At 46.1% G+C, this 10,194-nt stretch overlaps 2 protein-coding genes across 3 annotated transcripts; both read right to left on the reverse strand.

Annotated features, from left to right (window-relative positions):
• Positions 1–410: 410 nt before the first annotated feature.
• On the reverse strand, positions 411–1,372 carry LOC111075032 (histone-lysine N-methyltransferase PRDM9-like). Its single transcript, XM_022368093.2, has 4 exons — positions 1,262–1,372; positions 751–1,109; positions 561–695; positions 411–528 (listed from the first exon to the last, which is right to left on the reverse strand). Exons 1-4 carry the CDS (start codon positions 1,370–1,372, stop codon positions 411–413), a joined length of 723 nt encoding a protein of 240 aa, XP_022223785.2.
• A 685-nt stretch (positions 1,373–2,057) lies between these two features.
• LOC111075050 (E3 ubiquitin ligase complex SCF subunit scon-3-like) lies at positions 2,058–2,930 on the reverse strand. 2 transcript variants are annotated; one of them, XM_022368125.2, is made up of 3 exons: positions 2,879–2,930; positions 2,780–2,817; positions 2,058–2,584 (listed from the first exon to the last, which is right to left on the reverse strand). In XM_022368125.2, coding segments are annotated over exons 2-3 (354 nt in total). In that variant the 5' UTR covers positions 2,782–2,817; positions 2,879–2,930; the 3' UTR covers positions 2,058–2,232. The 2 variants fall into 2 exon arrangements, with proteins under 2 accessions (XP_022223817.1, XP_022223816.1); XM_022368124.2 differs by having other exon boundaries at positions 2,780–2,920.
• Positions 2,931–10,194: the final 7,264 nt, after the last annotated feature.

Below are 10,194 nucleotides of genomic sequence, written 5' to 3' on the forward strand. Positions count from 1 at the left end.
ATTAATAAAGATATTCCAATTTTTAATATTATTAAAAAAAATATTTTTTTTTTTTAATTTGTGGGCGGTAACACGCCTACTTTTCCAAAAAGGTTTCTAGGGGTGTACATAACTTGCTTGCTTGTTTAAAAGTTTAAATGTTATTAATTAATACCCGAAAAATTGGAATTTTCCCCATAGTGCTGTGGCAGCACATGGACAACACACTGGACAATAAACGGGTCCACGTAGATAGCTCAAGTAAACGATCTTCAAGCTCTGTCTGCTGGGCCTGCAGCGAGGGGGCACGCATCGAAAAACTTAGTTCTTGGAGTTTCTTTTATTTATACACAAAAGATTCATCAATAAAGGCGCAATACGCTTAAGTCAGAAGTAATCGAAGCTTAAATGGATCAATGGATTATTTGTACTCAAAGATACGCACTCGTTTCAGTATGGTTCATATTAATATGTTTCTTCAGCACGAAAGCATGGGAGAAGGACATGCCGCAAGTGGCGCAGGGAAAGGCCCCTTCCCTTGTATGAGTTCTGCAAGATACAACAGGCCTTTGGCCTCTCACCTCTCATGCCGGATGTTGTTTCCCCGAGTCGTAAACGATCGGTCGCAGTACTGACACTTGAATGCTCTCTCGCCCGTATGCGCTGGCAAGTGGCGAGTCAGCTTTGAGGGATTCTTAAAGTCTTTGCCGCAAAACCTAGAGGGAATGGTTGATCGATCGTTGGTTGCTGTTGATCTCGGTTCATACTTACTCGCATTCAAATGGCTTGTTATTTGCGACTGGCAACGGATTGCTGTTGGTCAATTGATCAACATTGATAGAAGTCAGAGGAGTGGATCGATTGGATTTGGACTTGGTGGTGGACTTCTTGCTCAAGCGTTTCGGAGACTCGTTGATATTTTCGGTGTCACTGCTCTGGTTGCCGTATGCTAGATCCTTTTGCAGACTAGTTATAAGCAAATCGGCAACCTGCGCCGTCTCATGAGCGTCAGGTTCGTCGAAATCAAATCTGCCTTTTAGCTCCTCGTCCAGAGCAGAGGGGATCTCCAGATCCCGTGCGACGTTGCAGAAAGTTCTCTTGATTCTGGATGAAGCGTGCACGGAATGCGACTGCGCGATTTACATATTCCGCACAAGAGGCACAAATGCAGCTGGGTAGCTGCCGATCCTGTTTGAACTACGTTTTGCAATGATTGCATTGGGACATTAGCTGGAAATCATTTGTGGCTCCTTATTAGTTATTAGATCGAACATACCTATACCCCAGTCACCAAATCGATGTTCGACAACAGTTCAGCGTTCTGCCGCTGGAACAGGTTCCTGCCTTTGGTGTTGTAGATGGCAGACCCACAGGATCGGCATTGATTGTTCATTTTTTATATGATTCGTGTGCGGAAATACTATTAAATTCAAAGTAGAATGCAAAATGTGCTGTGCGTATACGCACATTTATATTAGGGTTGATTGTGAACAAAAGTCAATAGCACTATCGATAATATCGATGGTTGCAAATAGAACCGAGCGTCGATTGTTTCCACCATCAATTAAATCGCTGGGCTAAAATTGCACATTCAATTTGTGAATAATACATTTTTTATTGCTAGATGGATGTTTTAGAATTAATTATGTTCAGCAGAAGGCTTGCTGGAAAACATCATTGTGTGTCCAGTAGTGCCTCAGTTGATCTACTAAAAGCCATTAGACGTGTCTAGGGACGGCTACGAATAATAATGTTGCATTTTGTCTCTAGTGCTATCCCTCTCTACGCAGCAAAATTGTCTAAGTCTAATGTCTGATGTCATATGGCTCTGAGTTGATCAACAAATGATGTCTCTAGTGGCTGGTCTAGTGGGTTGCTTTTGTACGATGATATTCTCGAATAAAATATGCCAGGAAAAATTGAATAAATAGTTTTGATTTTAATGCAGCGCTGAAATTTGTGCAGTCCATCCTTTGATGGATTTTCATTTTCATATTTATTATTGCTTAGGTATAATATACATAAGTATACATAAGTATAATATATGCACATAATATATGTAATGCAATATGCAATAATACAAAATAAACTTATCTTCAGAACCATTTGGTTTTTGGGTTCCAATTACAAACAATTGGAATAAGTAAACATAATTTTATATTTGATTTGCAGCGTCTGCAATTAGCTCCCCTATGTACATCTGTATACATATGTATGTATAAACAAATTTAAATCGTCGAAAACTATTCAGAGTTATTCAATCATTCTTAGCTCCCGCGCTTTGTTGGATAGACTCTTCAGGTCCAGCAGCTCGGCTGTCTCCATCAGTTCCAGTAGAACGCCCTGATCCACATCGAAAAATTCTGTGTACCACAAAGTGCTTTCGCCATCGGTTTTGGGCCCGGGATCGTTCTTGTGGTAGAATGACCAGGTCAGCACTTTGCGCAAAATTAAAGATCTTGTATTCGGAAAGTACAGAAAAGCATGCGCCACCAGGAAATCTTTGAGCCGTTCAAATCGATTGGCGACTCTCCTATCAATGATAATGATTTCGCCGTCGGAGGACAGAAACTCAACTCTCTGCATCTTCCCTCTATTTTCTGCCCTACAAAAAAAAAAGAAAGAAAAAAGCAAAACGCACAAAATATTAAAAAGTGACGTCACTCGCAAATGTACACCGTCGAGTCGAGTATGCAGACAGACGCTTGCACATGCGAATTTCAGAACTTTTCTCTTGTATTTGTTTATATTGTTTCTTTATATTTATTTGATTAATTGCAGGCATTTTTGGCACACTCACATTTTGTTGTTGTTGGATATCTGATGACGACGCAAAGCCTGCACCATTCCCAAAAAGTATTTATTGGTTTGTATTTACTTATCAATTTATTATATTTACATCTGTATTCAGCCGAAACCATCACCGCCGCTTGCAGTGGGCCAGTTGTGACTGCATAGCCCCCACAGCGAGCATCTTGTACACTTAATTTCCCTACTAGAAGTGAGATAAGGGAGAAGATAAGAGAGAAGTTTGTGTGGCGTACTCTGAGAGTCGCTAACGAAAGCTCCCATGAAGAGCTAAGCTTAAGCCAGACTTCGGATCGAATCGGATCAGATCTGCTGTGGAAGCTATGCGTGAGCTTTACCCGAAATCAGGTGATTACCCCGTTAGGTGTAGTTGCTGAAGTTGCGAACGAAAATTGCCATACATATTTACATATGTACATTTACATATATTTTACATATTATACATACACAAGCGTGTAGACATGGGACTCAACAAGTACACAACATTCCCTGAATATACTGAATAAATTCTTTAGATGTACGGAAGGAAGTGAGCGCTTTCCAGAGACGAAGATTCCTTAGACTATTCCAAATACATACATATGTATGTCCCACATATAGTGACAGACACCAGCAGCTGAAGAAACATATTACCATATTCTTACCATGTACCAATACCATACTGAAACGAGTGCGTAATTTTGAATACAAATAATCCATTGATCTAATTAAGCTTCGAATACTTTTGACTTATGTGTATTGCGCCTTTATCGATGAATCTTTTGTGTATAAAGAAAAGTAACTCGAAGAACAAAGTTGTTCGATGTGTGGTAAAGCTTGAAGGAAGGCTTGAAGGCTTGAACTTGAGCTGTCGTATGTGCGGACATGGGTTGATGGCAAAAGGCAGTGTGGGAAACCCACGAGAGTTCGATCTCCCAAGATTTGGTGTCTTGGGAGGACTCTATTTCCTTCCATTCTCTTGTAAAATTTACAACTGCTGCTACTTCATCCAGATGAACTAGAAATATTTAGCATGAAGAAAACTATCAAGTTGCAAGTTATATTCGTACATTTAATCAACATTTAACTGCCAGCACAATCGATGGATGGTCTGCAGCTGGTACGCCGTTATGTGACTTGGCGCCGGGCACCATTCACCGAGGATACGTAACCCTGGTGACTGGACTGGGCGAAGAGCAGACTGTGGCCGAAATGGAATGCAATCCCAAAGATAAGGCTGACTTGGGTGCAGAATGTGGAGTGGGCCAGTTCAAAGGCCATTGCCGAAAACCCACCCAAACCCAATCCGGCAAATTGTCAAGGCAAATTGTTGTCAGGTGGAAACATACATATGTACATATGCACATATGTACATAAATGTATGTACATTGGGGAGAGCAATATTTGTCATATCTTAGAAGTGTATGTATATTTATCTCTTATACGTATCTTAAAATTAAAAAAAAACATTGTTTTGCTACCTTAAATTAGAATAAGATTAAGTGCTCGTGCCACAATGATCTGGCACTGAGTAAAGTGTTCTTAATAATCTCAAAAAATGTTTTCGCTCTTTTAAAATAGATTAATCCTTGCCGCATCGTGCTAGAAGTTTTGCCAAAATGCATCCCTGCCTCAATGTAGTTCTTACTTTTATCGGTCTACCACTTAGTGAGTCGTTCTTTTTTAACCAACAATACTCCACATTTTGTGTGGGAGAGTTGATCAAACGGCTGCTGCCTAACCGTTTATTAATAGATTTTTGAAAGCTGCCTAATAAGCGCCGCTTAATAGCCCAATCGAATAAAGTTTAACACGTCAGGTTAAATATATTTTGGCCGAAATGAAAGCTTGACATTGCCTAGACGTTAAGTTTTAACTACACAACAACTACGCAACAATTTTTAAAGCTGAAAAAATAAAATGTTTCGAATTTTACATAGTCAAAAATGCAGCGGCATCTGCATTGCAGCACAAGTTCAAGCCACAAAGTTAAAGCTTTTATTCAAAATGAAATGTACTCTTTTTTTTTAATCTTTTCGTTTAGAAGTTATTAATTTTGATAGCTGAAATATGCCCCAAGGGCTACGCTTTGCGTCAAAATTATATTAGCCTCCTGCTCTGCATATCCTGCAGCAATTCTCGTAGGAGCCGTTATATGTATGTGCATTGGGTGTGAGTGTGTGTGTGTATTTGTACCGTATATATGTACGAGTGTTTGCCATTAATCAGACATATCCATTTACATGTGATGAACTTTATCCCTTAACCTGTTTACATGTAACTTACCAGCTGCTGATGCTCATTTCACTAGTGTATTTTACAAGAGAATACACCAATGCAGTTGCACACACACACCCACAGTCACAGAGTCTGGCAATGGTGCTGGCAATGGTGACTAGGAGGGAGGACAAGCAGCTGTCGGACCTGGGGAGCTGCGTTACAAAGGTACGCCGTACACAAAACGGCAACCTTCTGCTGGAGGTGGCTAAAGGCAGTGCTGAGAGCGCTGAGTCCATGAGAGAGAGCATCGCGCGGGTCCTCGGTGACGCTGCGTCAGTGCGGGCGGCGACGGAGGACAACAAGGTGGCCGTGCTGGAGATACGCGATCTCGACTCCCTCGCGACGGAGCGTGAGATCTGCGCCGCCCTCGCGAGCCAGTTTGGTATTGACGAGGACGAGTCAGAGTGAGGAGACTACGCCGTGGCTATGAGAGTCACAGACGGCAGTGATCAGCTTACCCTTCTCCATGGGCAAAGCAGTTATACAGTGCGGTGAGGTGCGGATCGGCTGGACCGTCTGCAAGATACGGGAAAGAGGAGGCCCCCCAAGGTGCTTCAGATGCTTGGAGCCAGGGCATATTGCAAGCAACTGCAAGAGCACGGTTGACCGGAGCGGATGCTGCATTAAATGCGGACAACAGGGACACAAGGCAGCAGAGTGCAGCAACGAGCCACTGTGCTTCATCTGCTCGACAGCTGGTAGGAAGGAGGTCAGGCATCAGGCCGGCAGCAGAAGCTGTCCAGCCCTAAGTAGCGGGGTCGGAAACGCCAGACCGACATGCGGTAGCGACATGCTTAGCGAACCATACAAAGCGTGCGACACCGGGCACTGGGCCTCAGACTCGTCTGGGAAGGCATCCCTGTGGGCCTGCGGAAGCGACCCCCCCAAGCTCTGCAACATCAAGACAGGAAACGGGTACGTGCGTGCGAAAGTTGGGAACTTGTGGACCTACAGCTGCTATCTAGCGCCCAGTCTACCCCTCGATTCCTTCAACCGGATCATCGAGGAAATTGTCGACGATGCACGGAGCCGTACAAACGTACTGATCGCCGGGGATTTCAATGCGTGGGCACAGGAGTGGGGCTGCCAATCCACCAACGCAAGAGGCCGTTCCCTATTGGAAGCGTTTGCATCGCTGGACCTAGCTTTGCTGAACGAAGGCACCCAGCAAACATTCAGCAGGGCGAGCGGAGGCTCCATCATAGACCTCACGTTCTCGAGCCCGTCGCTCTCACGCGAAGCTAGGTGGCAAATGGCAAATGTGTACACAGGAAGCGACCACGAAGCCATACTGTGCACCATCGGAGAGCGCCTCAGACCTAGCAGAACATACTGCAGGAGCAAGGCCTACATCGAGGACACGCTCGACACCAGAGCGATCGCCAGATGCCTGCAGTCGTGGCATGCCACACTTGATGCAAGCGCCAACGAGGCAGCCAACCTTCTCGCCACGAGAATGGAGGAGGCCTGCGACTCGAGCATGAGGCAGCGTAAGCCGTTCACGAGGCACCACGAGCCGATTGCCTGGTGGACCCCGGAAATCGCACGACTCCGGACAATGTGCATGAAGGCCAGGCGAGCAACGCAGAGAGCGAGACGTACGGCCCGACTCGACTCGGCACAGGAAGAGTACGGGTCCGCCAGGAAAGCCCTGAAAAAGGCGATACGAAGCAGCAAACGCGAATGTTTCCTCAAGCTCTGCGACTCGGCGGATAAAGACCCCTGGGGCAGGGCCTATAAGCTCGTGGCGAAGAAGCTCTGTGCAGGGAGCAAGGCGCCAACTGAACCCGACGCGCTCGAGGCCATAGTGCACGCATTATTCCCAAGCGCGCAGCGTACGGGGCTAAGACCGAGGATACGCCCTGGTCCGTTCACGGGCATAGTGAAGGTCACGGAAGAAGAGGTGCTGGAAGCCGGGAGGAGCCTACACAGGAAAAAAGCCCCTGGCCCCGACGCAATCCCAAACCGAGCGCTGAAAGTGGCACTAGCACTACAGCCATCTGCCTTCGTGGAGGTCTTCAACAAGTGCCTCGAAGAAGGTACCTTCCCATCCAGGTGGAAGAGGCAGAAACTGCTGCTGCTAAACAAGCCAGGTAAGCCACCAGGAGAGCCTTCGTCATACCGACCAATCTGCCTACTGGACAGCGTCGGTAAGGTGTGCGAAAGGCTTATAGCACGCAGGCTTAATCGAGCCATTGAAGAATCGGGAGGCCTATCGGCAAACCAGTACGGCTTCCGCAAAGGCAGGTCGACGCTGGACGCCATCGACAAGATTGTGACCATAGCGGAGAGAGCCATCAGCGGCACACGATGGAAAGGAGGCAGTAAGCAGTATTGCTTGCTGGTCACCCTGGACATCAAGAATGCGTTTAACACGGCAAGCTGGGCAAGAACGCTGGAGGCGCTATGGACGGTAGGCATACCGGACTATCTCCTCTGCGTGATAGACAGCTACCTCAGCGACCGGGTGTTGTCGTACGAGACGAGCGAGGGAACGAAGAGGTACGAAGTCTCCGCCGGAGTGCCCCAGGGATCAGTGCTAGGGCCGCTCCTGTGGAACACGATGTACGATGGAGTCCTCCGACTGAACCTACCAGAAGGCAATACGATAGTAGGGTTCGCCGACGATGCGGCCATCGCAGTAGTGGCCAAGGACCTCGTAGCAACGGAAGCAGCGGCCAACGAGGCTATCCAAGCCGTGGAGACGTGGCTCGACCTAGCGGGACTGCAGCTGGCAGCGCACAAGACGGAGGCCGTCTTGTTCAGCAGCAGGAAGAAGGTGGAGTCGGCCAAAGTGATGGTAGGTGGCCACCAAATCACATCACAAAGGGCCCTAAAGTATTTAGGGGTGATGCTGGACACCAGGCTCTCCTTCAGGGAGCACATGGAGTACGCCAATGCAAAGGCAGCACAGACATGCCGAGCCCTATCGCGCATTCTGCTCAATACCAGGGGACCCAAACAGGAGAGGAGGAAGCTCATCACGAGCGTCATCTCATCCCAGCTGCTATACGCTGCACCGGCGTGGCTTAAGGCGACGAACGCCTCCAGCTACATGCGAGGTGCCGAGGCAACGCATCGACTCTGCGCCATCAGGATTGCCTGCGCGTTTAAAACGGTCTCCGACGACGCAGCCCTTGTCATTGCGGGTCTGATCCCGATTGTGGAGCAGGCAAGGGAAAGAGCAGCGGCGCATGAGCTGACCCTAGCAGGACAGGTCGATACGAGAGAGGCGAAGGAAGCACGAAGGCAGGAGAGCATCCGCAGATGGCAGGCGAAGTGGGACTCCTCAACGAAAGGTCGCTGGACCCATAAATTGATTCCCGACCTTAAGACGTGGATAGATCGGAAGCACGGGCAGGTTGACTTCCACCTGACCCAAATCCTCAGCGGTCACGGCTGCTTCCGGTCATACCTGAAGCGCTTTGGGCATGAAACCGAAGACTGGTGCCCAGCATGCGGCCGAGGCATAGAGGAGGACGCCCACCACGTCTTTTTCGAGTGCCATCGCTTCACGCACGAGAGGCATAGGCTGGAGGTGGCACTAGGTACCAGAGTCAGCGCAGAGGGACTAGTCCGCCTGATGCTCTCGGACCCTAAGGCATGGGACGCAACAGCGCAGTTTGCTGCTGGCATCATGCGGGAGCTCCGAGTATCAGAAAGAGAAAGGAGAGCGACGGTGGATTAAGGAGGAGCGGCTGTGCGAAGCAATGCTTTGCGGCGGTACCGTACAGCATCGCCCCTTCTTCCTACAATCGCCACCATCTACATAGTTGTATAGTTTAGATAAATAGTTAAGTAAGTTATTAAATAAAACCTGAATACAAAAAAAAAGTCACAGAGTCACACACAGCCACAGAGAGTCACATGTACAGACAGGCATTATGCAGCAGGGTGCAGGATTGCATGAATAATTGAGCCACTGACAATGCAAGCAACATTGCAATGCATTTTTCATATTTGCATTTACCTGATACGCAGTGGGGTAAGGAAGAGCGGTGGGGGATGGGTGGGGTAGGAAACAGACATGACACACTTACGGGCTAAATAATATTAATCATTTGCAATTGCCGTTATATCCTTGTAATGGCCAAAAATAATGGAAATTATGCGTACGAGTAAGTCAAACAAACACTGTCATGGACCCCGGACAGACAGTTAATTGAGCTGTTGGGCTGGCTTACAGTTCAAATTGTAGGCATTGCACTATGGGAAATTTGACCCCTTTTTCTGTCCAAACCCCATTTTCTGAAAGTCGGAAAATTAAAACAAGTTTTAGTGCAACGCATTCACAATGCATCACAGAAATCTTGATAGAGGGCGCCACAACGTAGGAATCAGTTGATAAACACAGCTTTTTCATTTGCAAAGCAAATTCTTCTGCAATATTTAGTTTTTTTTTCCAACTTTAAGTGGTAAAAAAACAAAAACTAAACAATATTACTCAAATTTTTGAAATGAATTCCAATCAGTGTGGTTTTCATTATGTGTTTGTGAACTTTTGACTTTTGTCCCCTTAATAGAATCAAAATGTAAGTAGTCTTGTAATGCATATTTTTGATAAAGTCTCATATTGCAAAAGGGATTTAAAGTGAGTCCAGCAGAGTCCATCAACAAGATGTATTAGATGTATTGTATATTGTAGAGTATTAAGTTCTTGTTCAAATGAATGTAATTAAAAATAACACTTTTTACGATTTTGCGCGAAATTTTAATTTTTAGGACATAACCTCCATTTGGCAAACTCCGATTTTTTTGGCAAGTGGTACGTAGCAAGGGGAAAAGTCGCGAAGGAGGATGCTTTGTGGGTAAGAAAGAGGTTCTTTAGCGAAAAAAAGAAGTCCAAGGCCTATTTTGGGAACACCTTTCGTTGAAAGTCGAACAACCGAAAGTTGGAGGATTTGGCAGTACCAATGATAGTAACACAGCTCGGCGAGCATTTTCCGACCCTTATGCTTTTTCCAACATCACTGGCATCGATGAGCAGCTTGTTACATTTACATACATACGATTTTGATATGCCTTTCATGCCAGCTGCAAATTTATGTTCCAAAATTTCAAGCATTTTGCTATCGTATTGCCGAGATAATCATTGATAAATACCCTTAGCTGCCAATGACTGCAAGTGTTCATAAAATTTTAATTCAC

The sequence above is a fragment of the Drosophila obscura genome, unplaced genomic scaffold (assembly GCF_018151105.1).
Source record: "Drosophila obscura isolate BZ-5 IFL unplaced genomic scaffold, ASM1815110v1 contig_18, whole genome shotgun sequence".
Taxonomy (NCBI): Eukaryota; Metazoa; Arthropoda; class Insecta; order Diptera; family Drosophilidae; genus Drosophila; species Drosophila obscura.

Coding starts and splice junctions, on each gene's coding strand:
- LOC111075032 (XM_022368093.2), bottom strand. CDS start 1,372: ATGAACAATCAATGCCGATCCTGTGGGTCTGCCATCTACAACACCAAA. Junction 1,110..1,261: donor ACATCGATTTGGTGACTGGG/GTATAGGTATGT, acceptor TAAATCGCGCAG/TCGCATTCCGTGCACGCTTC. Junction 529..560: donor AACAACATCCGGCATGAGAG/GTGAGAGGCCAA, acceptor TGTATCTTGCAG/AACTCATACAAGGGAAGGGG.
- LOC111075050 (XM_022368124.2), bottom strand. CDS start 2,826: ATGGTGCAGGCTTTGCGTCGTCATCAGATATCCAACAACAACAAAAT. Junction 2,585..2,779: donor ATATCCAACAACAACAAAAT/GTGAGTGTGCCA, acceptor TTTTTTTTGTAG/GGCAGAAAATAGAGGGAAGA.